Genomic DNA, 17590 nt, shown 5'->3' on the forward strand with positions numbered 1-17590 from the left:
AGACGATCACCCGGGAATTGCATGACATTTTCTGTTTCATAATGTGCATTTCTAGTTTTATTATGGCGTGGCTCACTCGCTTGGGTGGCTCACTCGCATATGAAGTACGTTAGTCCCTGACATAAACTGCTTCAAACTAGAATTTCAAATCGAGGTAATACGATAATATCGATCATAACTTTCTATCTTTTGATTCTAATAAAATGGCAAAGGATTTTAACTATATTGGGTGTTTTCATTAGGCAGGTCCGCCAATGCTTAACAGAAATCGTCCCGGCCAACATGCGCAGCTGGATGTAGTTTGTAACTTTCAGGTTGCTCAATCGGGCAAATATCGTCATAATGCAAAATACAGTAAGGTTTCGGGTGACACTGGAACCTAGCGCGAGTTGGTGTAAATCATAGCGTTCGTCACCGCATGCAGGATATCGACAGACCCCCTGCCACACTTAACCTACGTCTTTGTTCTTCCACACGTCCAGCAGCACATTCAACTCGCATTTGCAATGGCTCCATCTGATCCAGTTCCTTCGTACACTGCGGCTCCGCCTTCTTATCGCTCTACTGATACGCCGGTCGGCGAGTCCCCAAATGCTCCCCTCCTGGAACCCCATGGATCACCATCCAGGGCAGAGGCTGCTCGTGGTGCTCCCGACAATGATCTTCCAGATGATTTCAAGTATTCGACTTCAGTAGCTGCTTGCTCTATCTCCATACGCAATGCATTTGTTCGCAAGGTCTACACGATCCTTACCATGCAACTCCTTTCAACTGGAGGCTTGTCGGTTCTTTTCATGTTTAATCCGACGATCAGATACTGGGTCGATACGCACCCTTCGATGATGTGGGTGTCGCTCATCGGATCTATCGTTCTATTGTTGCTCACTTTTTGGAAGCGGAAGAGTTATCCCGTAAATCTTTTCTTTTTGGGTGGATTCACTCTTTTGGAGGGATACTCGGTCGCCACCATTACGACATTCTACAACACGCGAATAGTCGTCGAAGCACTTTTGATCACACTCTTGGTCTTTGTCGGACTGACTCTATTCGCGATGCAGACTAAGTACGATTTTATCGGCTGGATGCCTTACCTCGGCGCTGCTCTTTGGGTCCTCATTGGTTTCGGCTTCATTGCTATGTTCTTCCCGTACAACAGCACTAGTGAGCTCTTGTTCGGTGGTCTCGGCGCCCTTGTTTTTTGCGGCTATGTCCTTGTTGATACTCAGTTAATCATGAAGCATTTTCATCCTGAAGAGGAAATTGCTGCCAGCGTCACGCTGTACCTTGACTTCATTAACTTGTTTCTATACATACTGAGGATTTTGAATGCCACTCAGAACAACCAGAACTAGATGCGCTAAGTCTCTCTTTGTGTCTAAGTCGACCAGATAATGCACCGCGGATGAAGGGTCATGAATCAAAGGATATCTGCAATCTCGTGCCAATGATCTAAGAAAATCTGGATTCGATAATTGCGCTTTACTGGTGGCGCTTTTAGATTAGTTTAAATTGGTTTCGTATATTTAAGGTGGTATTTATTATTTGATGGTGGAAAGTATGGTATATTTGTTTATTGGTTTTAATTTGAGAATAATGGAGTTTGCGTTCATTTCTTCAACTGTGACAATCACTTTAATAACAATTTTCTGTTCGCTTAATCACACGCTGGTGTAGTAATACTTTCAAGAGAGTCGTGCTACTCTGATGACCGCGAATCAAAATTGGAGACATCCCAGATGGCAGCGGCGCTGGTCCAGTTAAACTGTTCCTCTCGGTTTGAGTTATATTGTCGCATGATATAATCAATAGATTCGGTGGATATGATGCGTCCGCTGGTCCATGGTCCATTACTTCATAGCAGGTGTAGATTGCATCCGAGCTTCGAATCGTAAGTTGTCCACCTCAACAGAAATTTTGGGAAATATCCTATAGGTTGGTGTCAATCGGTGGATTAATATCGCGAAAGTCCAAGTGCAAGATTTGTTTTGTTGCGTTCGCTTTGCTCGATTCACGGGCTCAGATCAGAACTAAATCTTGGCCCAGCGAAATTGCTTTGAAGAAGGCCAATAATTCTCGTGTTTGTGGCATCGACTGCAAAAAAAATCACTCATTTTAAGAGTTTGATTGCAAAAGAATATTGAGAGCGGTGAGGTTCGAACTCACGCCTCTTTCGAGACCAGCAATTCAAGCTCCAACTTTCGTTGTGAAACCTGAAGCGGGCGCCTTGGACCACTCGGCCACACTCCCATTTGCGATGTAGAACTACGCAATTGGCTCACCATGTTGTGTGGTCAGGGATAGGGTTAGGGTTGTCGCCTTTGGTTTCCTTTTAGCGTTTTCTCCTTCCTTTCTTCGTTGTCTGTTTCGTTTTCCTCTTTTGTATATTTATCCGGTTCGTTTTCCTTTCGTTCCTTTGTTTTTCGCCGGTACATGTCTGCAAATAGCTTGTAAAATAAACTGGCTTTTCAACCAAAAAAAAAATAGGGTAGCTTTCAACGACTAAAGCCAGAAAACTACGTAAGATAAACTTGTCCTCATTTATTGCAAATTGAACGAAAATCCCGAGACGCAAAATATCTAAACTTTCAATTTGGTAATTAATTATTTTACGTATCATTTTTGGGGTTATTCTGGAAATCTGGAGTGTCCGATGCACGTTCTTCTGTGCCCGTATATTAGATTGCGAAATTCACCTTGAACGACACGGACATCAACCTTTCTAACGCAATCCATGAGCACTTGATTGGGTTTGGTACCATTACTAGCAATGTGCGCGTCAAAGTGCGTGTCTTGTAAGACTGCCAATTTAGTGTTAATGCGGTCGAGGATGCGGTAAATTGTAGGGAAACGAAAACCACTGGGTTCGCGCTTTGACCTCCGATCGATGGAAACTGCCGGCGATGATGTGGACTCAGCCAGTTACACGAATGCAGCGCGACCAAGCGCAATTGACTTGTATTCGCGCCCGCGTCTTATTATCTGATTTTGATCTCTGATACCCAGATGGCAGATGGAATATGCCCTTGATAGCCATGTCCTCCAGGTTTTCTGTTATTCAATTTTCCATCTCGTCTTGTGACCTTCATTCGTCCTACTGACATCGTGCATTCTTCACTGCTACTGCGTACTTGATCACCTAGTGGCTCAACAGAGGTTTACTGAATAAGTCTTGCTATTTACTTTATCCCGTCCTGGTGCCTCGATTGGTTGATTCGTTATGTCTCCCGATTCTTACCAACCGACATCAGTTGGCGCAAGTGAAGCACCGCGTCCAAAGTTTTATCTAGGCAATGATATTATCGAGATCGAGCAACCATACACTCATTCCTCGCGGCGATTTTACCCCTCCCTGTTTGCCCGAGACTCGGCCATCGAGGCTGATCGGTCACTCAATCTTCCTCATGCCAACTGCAGGCGCGTGTCGTGGCATGTGTTGAAAGAAGAGTCCATGGAGGATGATGACGTAGTGGATGCAGACAGTGACTTGGGTCATTACCATCCTATAGTGGTTGTCAAGTCGTACTCGGCCACTGCTATCCTAGAGTCATCAAGCGCGGCTCTATATGGTCCAACAGAAGCTCCTCCAGTAACATCACCGCAAAAAAAGCAACGAGCCGTTTCAGCGCATATAGAAGATGTCTCTGATATTGTGCCTCCGGTTTCTCAAGCAGACGCGGAAAAGGACGACAAGGAATCATCGTTTTGCTGGAGAAACGAAGTTCGTAAATGCATGTCGAGAAGGAAACTACGAGAGAATCTCGACAGGTTGATCAGCGAGCAGTTCGGCACTAATAAATCTTGACGATTACTGTTTATTGGCCCATACATGACTGGTACATGACTTATATATTTTATTGATATTTTCAGGCTTCGATTTGTTATATGGGCTTCTGGCGTTCAGGATTACTTCGATATTAATGGCACTAAGCGCGTTACTTGCTTTATTGTATAGGAGTAGTAGGTCTTTAGTTGTATCAGTTTGATATTGAGGCATTATACGTTCATGCGAATTCATTGCAGGTCGAATCTTCTTGAAATTTCTTAAACGGCAAAGTGTAAATACTATACTGATCCCGAGCCTGGAAACTTATTCTTTTCTAATCGTGGTTATGATACAAAACCTATACAACCGTAAAGAACACATGCTAGGATAGAATTATACAAACAAGCCATATCAAACTTTTATTAAATTTTTCGCAGGGTCTTAGTCTTAACGTCACATAATACCGGTATCGGCCAACCTGATCTCCTTTGAAATTACTCCGCATATCAACCACTGAGCAGGTTAACCATTTAACGACCCCCGCGACCACGACCAGAGAAACCGGCTCGTCCACCTCTCCCACCACCACGCCCTCCGCCAAAACCACCCCCTCCGCCAAAACCACCCCGACCACCTGATCCACCACCCCGTGAAAATCCACCGCGACCGCCTCTTGCACCTCCTCTCGGTGGGCCACCTCTGCCGCCTCGGGAAAACCCACGGCCACGGGCAACTCCGGGACCACCTCGACCCGCCCTAGTCCTTGGTGGTCTAGTACCTGGTGGTGCCTTAGGCTTAGGGAGAAATCTATGGGAAATTAGCAGTTATCTTTCCACTGTCGTTGGGAGTTCATACCGTTCCAAAGGCAGCAATTTATCTGGTCCAATGTAAAACTTATCACCGGGCTTGAACGATGTAGCCACTATTCCCTCCTGCGGCTTTATAGTGAAAAACACCTCATTAATGGGCCCAAGTATCTCATCAACCTTGCCAATCGCGGTCTTGTTCTCTAAATATATGGGCGCATTGAAGTATGGGATCTTGGTATTAACAGACTGGCACATAATTTCTCCTTCGCATGCGTGCATGAATGTTCCCATTTCTGATTATATGATGACATTAGCACAATGACATGCCTCAAGAAATGCCGAAGCAAGAATTAAACGCTTCTACAATACCTAATACTGTCTCTGGCGGCCCGGTGGAAAGAGGCGGGCCTGTTCTGCCTCCTAATTGAATATCTGTTAGCACAAGCATAATCTTACAGTTTGTCATGCAAAATAATATAACAATATGAATAAGGCGATATCTGCCCGAATCAACAAGGCATAATTCCCCTTGAAGTCGTCTATTATAACGAAATATCAAAAATTCTTCATACCTCTGAATCCACCGCGTCCACCTCCACCACGCCCTCTACTCATTTCGAAAAGTTGTATATGAAATTAATACAGAAAATGGGCCTGCAACAATCCTTATATTCACTGTCACCCAACCTTGGTTCGATCTATAGGTTGCCGGAAAAGTTAGCAGGTTTTTGCTGAAATTTGGGTTTCAATTTTCAGCAGCGAGAGAAAACACTAATTAATTTAGCCCTAACCCAAACTGGCTTCCGAAAGCCGAACGACAGAAATATACGGGCCGCATTGCAGATATTCTTCGAGCTAAGGGCCTCCTAAGATACACTGCCACCGCTTGCGAATATTCTGTGAATATAGAATGGCGACGACAGGCTCCCCTACTGTTGCGGAGATCTACGGTTCGAAGTTCTTCGACCTCGCGACCGCGAATTGGGCAGGGGATCATGAGCGACCAATTGAAGGCGCAGGCACAGTTATTTCAGGTTTATTTTCCGAACTTGAGAACGAAGGGTTCAATGAACGCAGTCTAGTAATTCTAGATTATCTATTGTATTTGGAAAAGTGAGTTTCTTTTCAGATCATCTACCTAACGTGTGGGTGGTCAAAAATGCAGAGGCTAAAGATATATGATCTGCAGGTTCCTTTGGCCAAGCTGGACATACGACGCGAAAGATGATCACACGATATTAGTGGCAATTGCTGCCGTTGTGAAGCAACGGGAAAATACGTTGAATTGGGGCTTATTCTCCAAGAACGAGGAGCTATTTAGTGATTTCTTCCAACGCGTGCTCACTGTCTCGTCAACAAATGCTATTCCTCTACACACTCGCACATATCTAATATCCTTTATCGACGCCGCATTTCGGTCCCTCGACTCCTCGTTGATCCGTCGTGAATGTGCGCCATTGGTGTCTATATCAATCTGGAATTTGCTGCACTCCCTGTCAATGCGTGACTCCCTTCTCAACAGCAGTACAGGATTAAAGAAGTCCTGGCGCGCAGCAATGAAAAAGTTTGAAGCTGCAGATGACACAAGAAAGGTCCGATTACGTCTTGAGCGAGGATGGCTCTATTCCATCGTGCTGGACTTCCTGCGACTCATTTATGCCCAAGGGAATGATTCAAAATCGCAGGTCATTGCCTACATCGCACGTGTATTGGAACTGTTGATCGATATCATCTCGCAGCTTCCAACTCGAAGATTTTCTAATACGTTGTTGAAGGATCTAAACCTGAGTGTCGCGATCAAGTTGTCACCAGCGTATAAGAACGAGAAGAACATACTCTTACGCCAACTTCACGAAATTTTGGATCAGTTTATGAATTTTCCTATCGATGATCTAACTGGAGTGTTAATTTCCAAGGAAGAGTTTCAGAGACAAAACTCGAAGCAAGTACTTCAGTTTCAAAAGATTGCGTTAGATCATTTCAAGGAGAAACTACTGGTTTTGGCGTTGTCAAATTACGGATCGGTTAGCAAGCGAGAAGATTTGCTAGAGAATTTGGAGCCTCTTACAGATGACGAGTTGAGAAGTTTATGCGAGCAGCTGGGTCTGGCTGCAGAATATTCTATTCAGGGTGTTGACACGGGTAGGCAGTTCAAGACTGAATTGCTCGCGTATAAATTTGTGAGGCGCAAGAGCTGGGAAGAAAAGTGCGAAGCACTGCATTCGCTTCCCACAGAAGTACGTATACTGTCTTGGTCATATTTCCTGCTTTGGTTGCTAACAACGACTAGAAATCACTGTCCAGCGCCATTTTGGAACAAACGTCGGCGTTTGACGCGTTTAAGCCGCTCCCTATCCCTCGGTTTAACCTGCAGTATCTCTCCACTAGCGATTTTTTCAACCGTGCGTTCGAACTTTACCGTCTTGAATCTTTCTTCGAAATCAAAAGCGATATCGAGGCAATTGTAGAACGTCTTAAGTTGCAGCCCTCGTCTCGCGAGCTCAAGCTGACCGGCTTTAGCCGTATGGCGCAGAGAATTTCGAGACCAGCAATCTTAGAGACCGCAACTGCAAAAGTTGGAGAGTCTCATCCAGCATATGTTCGTGCAGAATTGTACTTGGAGCTAGACAGAGTAAGCGAGGAAGTTCAGAAAGAATGGGAAATGTTGAGGCCGGAAGAAGTCGTCTTTTTGGTAGCGTTGCAGGCCCCAAATACTAAAGCAACGAACGAATTGGAGAAGATAGGTGTTAGATACATCAGAGCCGCTGAAGTCGCAGGCGTTTACGATCACAACAATAATCCTATTCATGTTCCAGGAGCACCTCAACAGCGCAACGGTCAGAAACCGCTTTACGGCCGGATTGCCCGACGGCGACGACTACATGTCATGATCGACCCAGTGACATATTCCCACGACTCTGACAAAGTGTATGATAGTATCAACTTCGTTTTCCGTCGTCACCAGCGCGAGAACAATTTCAAATCGATTTTGGACAACGTGAAGGACTTAACGCAAACCGACGTTGTGCTTCCAGATTGGCTCGTGGATGTGTTTTTGGGATATGGAGACCCTGCTTCTGCCTCATACGAGAATCTGCCGAACAGGCCAGAAAAGGTGGATCTAAACGACACATTTATTAACTGGGGCCACTTAACTTCGAGCTTCGACAAGATGGTTGTCTCGGCAGAGGGTGACTTGGAAGCCTCGCTTCCGCCGTATGTATTAAGAGAAACGACTAAGATTGTTGAGCCAGAGGGACAGAAGAAGACCAGAAGCCGCAAGAAGAAAGTCGCAGAGGAGGTGGTCGATGGGAAAGAGGTGCAAGTGATAGAAGTATCTACGTATCATGCGCCAAATATGGGGCCTTATCCTGTGGATGCTCGAAAGAAGAATACGATTCCATTCACTCCTGCACAGGTCAAGGCCATATATTCTGGGACTAACCCAGGTTTAACTGTCATAGTCGGTCCTCCGGGCACGGGGAAGACTGACGTTGCAACGCAGATCATCAGCAATATCTATCACAGCAACCCGAAACAGCGAACGCTTGTTGTCACCCACAGTAACCAGGCATTAAACAGATTATTTGAAAAGATCATAGCGCTTGATATTGATGAGAGACATCTGCTACGACTAGGACACGGGGAAGACGATCTACGGTCGGATGTATCGTATTCTCGATACGGACGGGTGGATAATCTGCTCGATCGACGTTCGGCCTTGCTCAAAGAAGTGACACGATTGTCTGATTCCGTTGGTGGACAAGGTCCCCATGGAGAGTCATGTGAAGCGGCTGGCTACTTTTACAAGCTGTTTGTACTTCCGACGTGGAAAAAGTTTAAGTCTAGGGACGGCATTGCAGACGTCGAATCATTGAGCCGCGAATTCCCATTTCATGCATATTTTGCCAATGCACCACAACCTCTCTTCAATCCACAATTTCACTCATTGGAAGAGGCAATGGAGATTGCAGATGGATGCTTCAGGCACTTAGAGATAATTTTCATGGAGTTAGAGGATATTCGGCCGTTCGAGCTTTTACGAACTGCGAAAGATAGAGCCAACTATTTGCTGACTCGAGAGGCCAGGATCATTGCGTTGACGTCAACACATGCTGCAATGAGGGTACGTCGTTTTTAAACTTTCAGTGAGTCGGTTGCTAAGATCGTTCTAACTTTTTAGCGCCGTGAGATTGTCTCCCTTGGATTCCACTACGAAAATGTGATTGTTGAGGAAGCCGCACAGTTAACAGAAATCGAGAGTTTTATTCCACTTTCACTTCAGATTAACGGGTCCGGCAAGAGTGCTCTTGAGCGTGTAGTCCTGATTGGTGATCACCTGCAGAATGCGCCAATTATTCAGAACCTTGCATTCCGACATTACGCTAATTTGGAGCAGAGCCTTTTCTCGAGACTACTTCGACTTAATGTTCCCAGTATCGTCCTTGACGCTCAAGGTCGCGCGCGTCCAGAGATTGCGGAATTGTATAGTTGGAAATACCAATTAGCCGGCAAAGATGGTCTCACCAATTTACCAATGTGCTACGAGAACGAGGAGTACAAATTTGCAAACGCTGGGTTTAAGCAAGTTTTCCAATTTATCGACGTGCCCGACTATAACGGCGCGGGTGAAACTGAGCCTTCGCCTCATTTCAATCAAAATTTGGGTGAGGCGGAGTATGCTGTTGCAATTTACATGTACATGCGCCTACTTGGCTATCCAGCAGACAAGATTAGTATTCTGACTCCGTACGTGGGACAGAAAGTTCTAATTCAGAATATTATTACGGAGCGGTGCAAGCGGAATCCAATATTCGGACTACCGGCTACCGTCGCTACCGTAGACCAGTACCAAGGTGAACAAAATGACTACATAATTCTTTCGCTGGTCAGAACAAAGAGAGTTGGATATTTACGTGACGTTCGAAGATTGACAGTTGCGATGTCCAGAGCGAGGTTAGGGTTATACGTACTTGGTCGGAGGTACCTTGTCGAGTCTAGTGTCGAGATCAGGCCGTTCTTGGAAAGGCTGGATACCAATCGAGGCGAGGGAGATAAGCTCGAGTTGTCGATTGGTGAGATGTTCCCCTCAGCGAGAGCCAGCCGGGAGATTGACGATTCCAGAGTTGTAGTTATGGAAGGTGTGGAGCATCTGGGCAAGTTCGTGTATGAAATGACGACTAGAAAAGTGGAAAAGATGCGGGAAGAGGGGCGGCTACCTGCTCCGGCTACTGTTGAACAGATTGCAGCGGCAGATCAAGCCGACGAAGGAGATATTGAAGACGTTGACATGGAGAGCGAAGTCGAGGACATTGAGGAGGTTGAAGATGATATGGATGAAGAAGCTTAGAGGGCAGCATTGTAGCGTATGTATATGTTTAGTGTAAATGTCATGTACAATAGGATGGTTTATGTGTGGTGACGTGAACGAATACTGTTGTTGTCCCCGGTACGTGTCCGTGCTCACTGAAGCTTGTGCTCATCGGATGCTGCGGCGCGCATTCAGCACTCAATACCTTGTAATACGGTATAATCCCACATAAGAATGCCTGTGCAAGTGAACATAAGGGGCCCGCCTAATTCGGATTTCGTGCTCGGATATCCGGGTATTGATGCCACTTGGGTAAGAATTGACGTCATGTAGCTAGCAGCAAGAACTGACTGTCCAAAAGCCCCGCATCGCTGGAGTTGTCGAGCTCCGGTCAGAGTCTGCTGGCCAACCATTCAAGCTCAAATCGATCAAGTTGCAATTATACCGGACAGAAGATATACAGTATACGAGTACGCTGTTAACGCAGAAGGTCGAGCAGTCGTATGCGGTCGGTCGAGAAGTCGTCCTTTTCGAAGCACATCCCACAGGACAGAACACCTTCTACGCAGTCGACCTGCCATTTGTCTATTCGTTGCCACTATCTAGAGATGTTCTACTACCGGCTAGTATGCATGTATCGAAACAGGCGAAGATCACATATAGATTAGATGCGTTGCTCAAAGAATCTGATAACCAGTCCAACTTTGAGACTGCCGCGTATTGCCCAATCACGATTGTACGGTACGACAATATTCGAATTTTCCAACAATATTTGCAAGGCAATTCACTTATGAAAGAGTCGGATGACAAAGTGGTATACGTCACACTACAATTAGACTACACCTCCTTCGGTCCAGGAGATGTAGTTCGTATCGTCGCCGGTGTAACTCCAAATCCTGATTGGACACATAGGTCGGGTAAGGTAAAGCTGCAGCAGATCATGGTCAAGCTAGAGGAAGAGCTGAAGATTACCACCACGAGCGACGGTACGATATCGAAATTGACGACGGTGCGAAGTCAGAGGGTAGTCCTGAACAGTGTCAAGTTGGGACCTAATGGACTGTATCATGAGATCACGTTCTCTGTGCCGATGTCGGACGACTGCGCCAAAGATAGCTTCTACATTCCTAGCAATGATGACGGAATGCCAAATGTGACCATCGCTTCATTTTCGACTGCTTCGTCACTGCTTACCGTAAATTACTACATCTCAATGGTTGTCAAAATGTCCGGATGCAAGGATGTTGAGTTGCGCATGCCCGTAGCGATTACGGCATTCAATAAGGATGTATGTGCGTCGCTGGTTGCACCTATTAATAGTGCGATCGAGATAGCAAAGACAGTCACATTGCAGAAGCCTCAAGGTGCCTTTGTTTCAGCGAACGACCGCTCGGCCCTGCAGTCATTAGGATTTCTGAAGTTGACCAACGGGTACCGGCGAATCCAAATTGAATAGAACACGTCTGTCTCATTGCACATTAGGAATGCGTATACGATAGCCATATGAATATTGACGGATTGACAGGATATTTATGCATTAGTCGGGATCGACTTTTTTCATGTTTGGTAGGAGTTATTAGGTGGGAGTTTGACTTGCAGTAAATTGATAACGGTAATAGCTTGTATATACAGTAGTCTTGCGGTCATGACAGTTCAAATAGCAACGAAATGTTATGAATCCCGTGAAGACCAATTCTTGGGTCTAAAATTACAAATATCATGAACAAAAATAGCAATAACACCAAATTGTGCGAATACATACCCAAGCACGGACTGAAGGTGTCCCGAGAAGTCAATCTATCTCCAAGCACCTGCAACTTGCTCCCCAGCACCCATAGCTACATATTCCATAGCCGACTCTCCACCGCCGCGGAATTCATCCCTCTCTAGTACTTCTGCGAAGCATTCCCAAGGGTCTCTACCACCACCCCAAACCAGCACTTCATTTTTGAACCGCTCGCCGGCTTCACGTGATACCGCGCCTCCTTCCTTACCGGAATGGAATACTCGATCCCACACTAAGGACGCAATCGCTCTATCTAACAAGTATGCGTAATATACAGCGCCATATCCGACTAAGTGACCAAACATGCCCTGCCACTTCGCGCCTTGGACGGTAGGGAAGAGAGAATATTGATGCTCAACCGCGTGGTAGATTTTTGATGAGTCTATTCCACCTGCCGACAAGGACGACGGTGTAATGGAATGCAGAGCTTGATCTAATAGCGACATTTCAATCTGTGTGTATGTATCATTATGTCTAAATGTGGCCCGTTGAGACAAGCTCGCTTCAATCAACTGTGGGGGCAACGGCTTGTCGGTTTCGTAATGCCGTGCAAACAGGGCGAGTACGTCGGGATTCGAGGCAAAGTATTCCATTAGAACCGAAGGTAATTCGACAAAATCCGTTGCACACCTAGTACCAGATATATTATGCAAAGCTGTTCGTCCCAACATGGAATGCATTGCATGGCCCATCTCATGGAACAGGGTCTCCACTTCGCCGAAGGAGAGTAATGTAGGTCCATGCTCGTTCTTTGACACGAAGTCGCACACCAGGCCAATTGTTGGAACCTGATATACCTGGCCACCCGCGACCAGAGTGGGTACATCTCTGTTCCCCGGGTCAAGCCCATCGTGAAACTCGTCACTGAATATTTCGCGCGAACATCTGATAGTATAATGGGCGGGTGACCGTGGCTTGCCTTGACGCGCAAACAAATCACAATACATCACACCCACTCGCTGCTCGCCAAAGATACCCCCACTATCAGACATTATATCTAGCTTACGGACGTCTTCGTGCCAAATTTCGCCTGGCGCTGTCTCCCGTGGAACGAACCTGATACCATACAGCTTTGTGAACAAGCGAGAAAGCCCTTGCATGACAACGCCCAAAGAGAAGTAAGAGTTCAGAAAATCGTAAGACCTAACTCTTGGTTTAGTCAAATCTGTATATTGGGACATATAGTAATCCCGATCCCATGCATTAAACTCGATGCTGCCCGGATCTGATTTTTTTTTCAAGTTCTTCAGCAAATCTATTTCCTGTTGCGCACCGGGTCGGGTCTTGAACGCCAAATGATCGAGGAATTTCTTCACAGCTTCCGGCGTTCGAGCCATCTTATCGGCCAACTGATACTCTGCATACGAACTTGATCCCATCATATTCGCGAGACGCATGCGCGCCGTAAGCAGACTTTCTAGAATCTCCACTTGCTTCGCATTCGAGCGACGTCCTTCAATGTATAGCTGTCTTCTCAGCTCTGAGGATTTCACGCTCCCACCAGCCATACGAGCAATCAGCCCAGTTGTCGGCAATCTCACCTTCTTGACAGCGTCTAATGCGTCTTTGGACGGTCCATCTGATCTTCGCCGTGAAAATGACCCTGACCGTTTAAGATATTGAAACGCTGACGAATCATTCTTAGCTGCTGTTGCACGTCTTAGTTCTGCGACGGCCATCGGATCAAGACCGTATAGGTCATTGATATCTACCTCCACGCTACTGTGCTCTGGAGCGATACCAGTCACGAAGTCCCTTGACAAGGATGAAATATCATGTTGTAGACTCATTACCTCATCCCGCACGCTCTTGTCCAATCCGGCTCCTGATTTCTCAAAATCGTATAATAGCAGCTTCGCAACGATATTTTCCTCCGTTGATAATGATGACACGACAGACGGCGTATCAATTACTCTTCGTAGCACTTGGTAGAGATCATTGCTTGAGTTCAACTCGATCATGTAGCTCATCATATGACCATGCGCATATTCTGCAGCCCCAATGTATTCTGGATCAGGATGAACCGTGCGAACAAATTCGGCGAGATCGATCACACGACATAACATGTCCGAGAGCCGATCGAAGAGACGTACAGCCCCTCGAAGGTCTTGTTCAGAAGAGCCTGTCAGAGATAATATTCGGTCTGTAACCTTGCGTGCTGAGTCAAGCGTATCACTCGCAAATTCGACGAGACTTCTGGCCGATTTCAGCTTTGAATTCATGAGCAGGCCCGGCGATCCTGCAGTCGATCCGCTCGGACTCAAAAATTTATGAGACGATGCAGGCATGTCGAAAACTGTTCGAAGAAGTTTATCATCAGCTTCAACAGATCCGCCTATAACTGTGGGATAGTCCGACAGCTGGGACGTTGGATTCAGAGGTCGCGACCTCGATTCATTTGCATTGTTTGTAACCGTCCGCAATGAAATTCTCCCCAACAGAGGAATGCGTTCGTTTAAGGGACATGAAGGGCGTAGGGAATGAATTGGACCATTCACTCGCTTTGCTGCCAGTTCCAAGGCCAGGCGACGATTTAGCATCCTATCTAGACGTCGGTTAGCAATGACCGCACCCCAATCCTACGGCAGCTTTCGTGTTAAAAGAAACTGCAGAAAGAAATTTTGGACCCGTCACCCAAAAGTCACCTTTGTGACAACGGTATAACAAGAGCCAACGCCTAACCTCTATCCGCGATAACTTGTAGATCTCATAAACGCCACAGACAACCGCTGATAACTAATGAGCAAGCGATACCGAAATCCTTCTAATAGTCTAATCTATGCAGTTACTTGTAGTTGCCCGGGACATAAATCACTACGTCACTGCTGTCTCTATAAATTGTTCCGCAGACCAGAATCGTGTCTAAGTTAGTCCCAACCGAGATGGGTGACCCGGCAGTAGTTGATTCTGACCCGGACTTTCGTAAACAGTGTACCCTGAAATTATGTTTACATTTAGTTAACTATTTGTATAACTTTATGATGCTATATTATAGAATGAGTCCGTCCAATCTACTATATGTGCCGCTATATAATATATAACGCCCGTTCCAAATATAGAAACCCATTTGCACCGCATAACACACAAAACCAATCTCTAGTGATAACCAAAGGAAAAATTCAGGAAGTAAACGTATCTACCAAACATAGAAATACTGAGTAATAGCACTGTCCGTTCTCTCCTTCCAATAATCACCCGATTCATTATTTACTTGGAATAAATTAAAGAACGTGATGCCGTTAAATCGTAAACAAATATATGAAATGCCTCGTAATAGTTCGTTCGTTAATCGGTCGTTGAAATCGTTCAGGTTTAATCGTTGCCCTTCGTTCCCGAATCACTGCGGAGAAATACTAGTCGTTGAGGTTGAAAGCAATCGACCAAGTAATCAAAAAGTACAAAGAAAGAACAAGCTATGAGTTATACAATCCAAATCCTGAAATACCCAAAAGAGAATCAAATGCAAACTGAGCTGTGAATCCATAATTCGTCATAACAATACAAGAAAAATCTCAAGCCTGAGGGGTACGCAAGGATTGTCCATAAAGTGTTGAAGCCGAAGACATGTTGCTGTTCCATGTTGAAGGGTACTGCGTGCCTATTCGTGCTGTTGACCGAATATCAGCAAAAGACTGCGCGCCACGGAGTAATCTGTTGTCAACGTTGCTTCCTGCGTACTCCTCTGGAATTCCACTAGTGCGATTGGCGTACATGAGCATAGATTGTGCATGCGGCTGCGGCCGTCGCGACACCACAACTTCTCTCATATCACCTTCTCCTCTGGAGATGTGAACCAATCCCATAGTGTGCGCGAGCAAGTGCACGTTTCGTCTTTGCAGTGGTGTTAGATTGCCTCCAAACACCAGCTCCTCTCTCGACGAATCATCTCTGAACAACAGGATCTCCGAATAAAAGTTAAGCGTCTCAGGATCATTCAAATCCAGATCCATTCTGGCATTAACAGATGTGGGCGATATGTCTCCGCCACCACTCGTGCCGTTGCCCATCGTAGTCTTGGAAAGCTGTGCATAACTGGTGCGATGCTGTTCTTCGAGCTGACCCCTTTTACCTCGCTTCTCTCGCTCTATTCGTTCACGATCAGCCGCGGGTAGCATCTTTTTATACTCCACTCGCAATTTGCGGCCAGCAAGCTCATGTCCATTAAGCGTCTGAATGACGGATGCTGTATCTTCGGCCGTAGCGAAATTGGCAAACGCCAGTCCCCGGAACACGCCATTGTCAAAATGATAATTAAAAGCGTAAGGAAGCGTTAGACCAAGATTCAGCATTAGCTCCAGGAGCTGCTCTTTCTTTATTGCGAACGGAATGTTCTTAATCACAATTGCAGTCGGAATGAGGTCATCCTCTTGTTCCTGCTGGGGTTGTGATGGCTGCGGACCCTGCTGCGAAGACGTAGAGCTGAATGACATCTGCGAGATTCGTGACTGCAGACGGTTTTGCGGCGAGGAAGAATATACAGGTTTGCTAGACTCGGAGATCACGGTTTCGGACTTGGATGGCGAATATCCGTTTGAGGAAGGCGATGTCGAATAGGGGCCAGCATTCAAAAAAGGCATGCGCGGTTGCGGGAGATATTCCTGCTGCTGGGGAAATGTTGGGATCGATTCGAACCACTATGCAGGTTAGCTAATCTGCTAAAGCGATGCGTTTCTATATAGCTCACCGATCGCGGCCTAGTTGCCTGATTCATTGATTTCCAGACATACTCTGAAGAAGTCTGGTGATATAACTGGTGATACCCTCTGGACATACTGCTTGAATCGTGCCGCAGGCCGTCCGATCGCGGATCCTGGAATGCGCTGCCGGCACCCCCGTCGTATGAGTCAAACTGTTGTGACATTTGATGGTGAAGCTGCGAATGCGATGGCAGCGGACCGTTAGTGATATTCAACCCCGACAAACCATTCGACAGACTACCGACGTCAATCGCCGAACCGCTTTGTGTCTGTGTCTGCGAGTTGTTGAATCCTTCAAAGTAACGGGACTGAGCTCGTCGCAGAACTGGACCCTGCCTGCCTGCAGATTGTTGACTGATGGGCTGTGACGATTGCGGCTGCGAATGATGATGCGTAGGAGACTGAGATGGACCAGAAACCTGATCAGATTCATACCGCGGCAAAAACATGGACTGCCTCTCCTGGAGCTGCGAATGTGAGGACATAGTTGCCGTATCCGCTCTGATGAGATCGGGCATTGCGATACCGCCAAGCGTAACTGACGTCAAGTTCGTCGAGGACGTGGACGAAGATGCAGACGATGTCGAAGAAGTGGAAGTGACCGGGACTGACGTGTCGCGCAGAAGATCTCGTAGTAGTGTGGCCGATTCCATTGCCTTGCAAGCCGAAACGCTTAGTTTAACTAAGACAACTACACAATCGACAAAGTATGCGAAGAACGAGCGACGTAAAGAAGAACTAGACAAAAAGAGCTATTGGGCCGACTGCATACGCGCTGATAACGCAATGGACAATTAATGGACTATGGGCTAGTGGGGCGGCAATAAGTGACGGCGGCAGCACACGATAGAAAGGGGTCAGCGGGCAGGCACCCAGGCACTCTAGGGCCCTACGGCCTCGTGTGCTCAGAACCTGCCCCTGCGATTTAGCCACGTCACGTGCAATGTCCTTCCCCTGTGTTTATGATGCTATTCAAGAACTCATATAACTACTACTACTTTGATGCAATCGCATCACCGAATCTTTTCGAAAGAGCTGGATGGCCACAATCTGTGAAATGCCACCAGCACAGTGCTGGCGTGGTATTGTATAATTTCTCAGCAGCTGGTCAACCCAAAGAACTACACTCTCCTATAAACGCAGACGTAACTAAAAAAAAGCAGTCATTGCATAATTTCGTCAGTCAAATTGGCAAGTTCACAAATAGAATATGGGATGTCTCTA

General features: G+C 46.3%; 7 protein-coding genes and 1 non-coding gene across 8 annotated transcripts; 4 read left to right on the forward strand and 4 right to left on the reverse strand.

The window, feature by feature from the left end:
* The first annotated feature begins 383 nt into the window (after positions 1–383).
* POJ06DRAFT_246720 (inhibitor of apoptosis-promoting Bax1-domain-containing protein) lies at positions 384–1626 on the forward strand. The gene has a single exon (XM_056186818.1). It carries the CDS (start codon positions 507–509, stop codon positions 1350–1352), a length of 846 nt encoding a protein of 281 aa, XP_056046593.1. The 5' UTR covers positions 384–506; the 3' UTR covers positions 1353–1626.
* A 512-nt stretch (positions 1627–2138) lies between these two features.
* On the reverse strand, positions 2139–2247 carry POJ06DRAFT_t18. Its single transcript has one exon. It is a non-coding gene; the product is annotated as a tRNA-Leu (tRNA).
* Positions 2248–2828: 581 nt separating this feature from the next.
* On the forward strand, positions 2829–4013 carry POJ06DRAFT_246722 (uncharacterized protein). The gene has a single exon (XM_056186819.1). It carries the CDS (start codon positions 3218–3220, stop codon positions 3800–3802), a length of 585 nt encoding a protein of 194 aa, XP_056046594.1. The 5' UTR covers positions 2829–3217; the 3' UTR covers positions 3803–4013.
* POJ06DRAFT_273726 (Gar1-domain-containing protein) lies at positions 4014–5389 on the reverse strand. Its single transcript, XM_056189594.1, has 4 exons — positions 5145–5389; positions 4942–4992; positions 4619–4865; positions 4014–4570 (listed from the first exon to the last, which is right to left on the reverse strand). The coding sequence occupies exons 1-4, from the start codon at positions 5185–5187 to the stop codon at positions 4294–4296; spliced, it is 618 nt and encodes a 205-aa protein (XP_056046595.1). The 5' UTR covers positions 5188–5389; the 3' UTR covers positions 4014–4293.
* Positions 5390–5437: 48 nt separating this feature from the next.
* Positions 5438–10020, forward strand: POJ06DRAFT_64249 (P-loop containing nucleoside triphosphate hydrolase protein). Its single transcript, XM_056191313.1, has 4 exons — positions 5438–5685; positions 5762–6809; positions 6863–8698; positions 8756–10020. Exons 1-4 carry the CDS (start codon positions 5483–5485, stop codon positions 9920–9922), a joined length of 4254 nt encoding a protein of 1417 aa, XP_056046596.1. The 5' UTR covers positions 5438–5482; the 3' UTR covers positions 9923–10020.
* On the forward strand, positions 10021–11510 carry POJ06DRAFT_64250 (uncharacterized protein). The gene is made up of 2 exons (XM_056191314.1): positions 10021–10195; positions 10245–11510. Exons 1-2 carry the CDS (start codon positions 10118–10120, stop codon positions 11337–11339), a joined length of 1173 nt encoding a protein of 390 aa, XP_056046597.1. The 5' UTR covers positions 10021–10117; the 3' UTR covers positions 11340–11510.
* A 12-nt stretch (positions 11511–11522) lies between these two features.
* Positions 11523–14536, reverse strand: POJ06DRAFT_64259 (uncharacterized protein). Its single transcript, XM_056191315.1, has 2 exons — positions 14352–14536; positions 11523–14214 (listed from the first exon to the last, which is right to left on the reverse strand). The coding sequence occupies exon 2, from the start codon at positions 14207–14209 to the stop codon at positions 11681–11683; it is 2529 nt and encodes an 842-aa protein (XP_056046598.1). The 5' UTR covers positions 14210–14214; positions 14352–14536; the 3' UTR covers positions 11523–11680.
* A 598-nt stretch (positions 14537–15134) lies between these two features.
* POJ06DRAFT_64287 (uncharacterized protein) lies at positions 15135–17194 on the reverse strand. Its single transcript, XM_056191316.1, has 2 exons — positions 16354–17194; positions 15135–16303 (listed from the first exon to the last, which is right to left on the reverse strand). The coding sequence occupies exons 1-2, from the start codon at positions 17017–17019 to the stop codon at positions 15182–15184; spliced, it is 1788 nt and encodes a 595-aa protein (XP_056046599.1). The 5' UTR covers positions 17020–17194; the 3' UTR covers positions 15135–15181.
* Positions 17195–17590: the final 396 nt, after the last annotated feature.

Source organism: Lipomyces tetrasporus (genome assembly GCF_029532465.1).
Source record: "Lipomyces tetrasporus strain NRRL Y-64009 chromosome Unknown POJ06scaffold_2, whole genome shotgun sequence".
NCBI classification, from domain to species: Eukaryota; Fungi; Ascomycota; class Lipomycetes; order Lipomycetales; family Lipomycetaceae; genus Lipomyces; species Lipomyces tetrasporus.

What these genes read in the sequence shown, in the direction of transcription:
- POJ06DRAFT_64250 (XM_056191314.1), top strand. Translation starts at nt 10,118, where the DNA reads ATGCCTGTGCAAGTGAACATAAGGGGCCCGCCTAATTCGGATTTCGTG. An exon ending in CGGGTATTGATGCCACTTGG is followed by an intron (nt 10,196 to 10,244) that starts GTAAGAATTGAC and finishes ACTGTCCAAAAG; the next exon opens with CCCCGCATCGCTGGAGTTGT.
- POJ06DRAFT_64259 (XM_056191315.1), bottom strand. Translation starts at nt 14,209, where the DNA reads ATGCTAAATCGTCGCCTGGCCTTGGAACTGGCAGCAAAGCGAGTGAAT.
- POJ06DRAFT_246720 (XM_056186818.1), top strand. Translation starts at nt 507, where the DNA reads ATGGCTCCATCTGATCCAGTTCCTTCGTACACTGCGGCTCCGCCTTCT.
- POJ06DRAFT_273726 (XM_056189594.1), bottom strand. Translation starts at nt 5,187, where the DNA reads ATGAGTAGAGGGCGTGGTGGAGGTGGACGCGGTGGATTCAGAG. An exon ending in GCCGCCAGAGACAGTATTAG is followed by an intron (nt 4,866 to 4,941) that starts GTATTGTAGAAG and finishes TCATATAATCAG; the next exon opens with AAATGGGAACATTCATGCAC. An exon ending in AAATTGCTGCCTTTGGAACG is followed by an intron (nt 4,571 to 4,618) that starts GTATGAACTCCC and finishes AATTTCCCATAG; the next exon opens with ATTTCTCCCTAAGCCTAAGG.
- POJ06DRAFT_64249 (XM_056191313.1), top strand. Translation starts at nt 5,483, where the DNA reads ATGGCGACGACAGGCTCCCCTACTGTTGCGGAGATCTACGGTTCGAAG. An exon ending in TATCTATTGTATTTGGAAAA is followed by an intron (nt 5,686 to 5,761) that starts GTGAGTTTCTTT and finishes TATGATCTGCAG; the next exon opens with GTTCCTTTGGCCAAGCTGGA. An exon ending in CAACACATGCTGCAATGAGG is followed by an intron (nt 8,699 to 8,755) that starts GTACGTCGTTTT and finishes CTAACTTTTTAG; the next exon opens with CGCCGTGAGATTGTCTCCCT.
- POJ06DRAFT_246722 (XM_056186819.1), top strand. Translation starts at nt 3,218, where the DNA reads ATGTCTCCCGATTCTTACCAACCGACATCAGTTGGCGCAAGTGAAGCA.
- POJ06DRAFT_64287 (XM_056191316.1), bottom strand. Translation starts at nt 17,019, where the DNA reads ATGGAATCGGCCACACTACTACGAGATCTTCTGCGCGACACGTCAGTC. An exon ending in AGGCAACTAGGCCGCGATCG is followed by an intron (nt 16,304 to 16,353) that starts GTGAGCTATATA and finishes TAACCTGCATAG; the next exon opens with TGGTTCGAATCGATCCCAAC.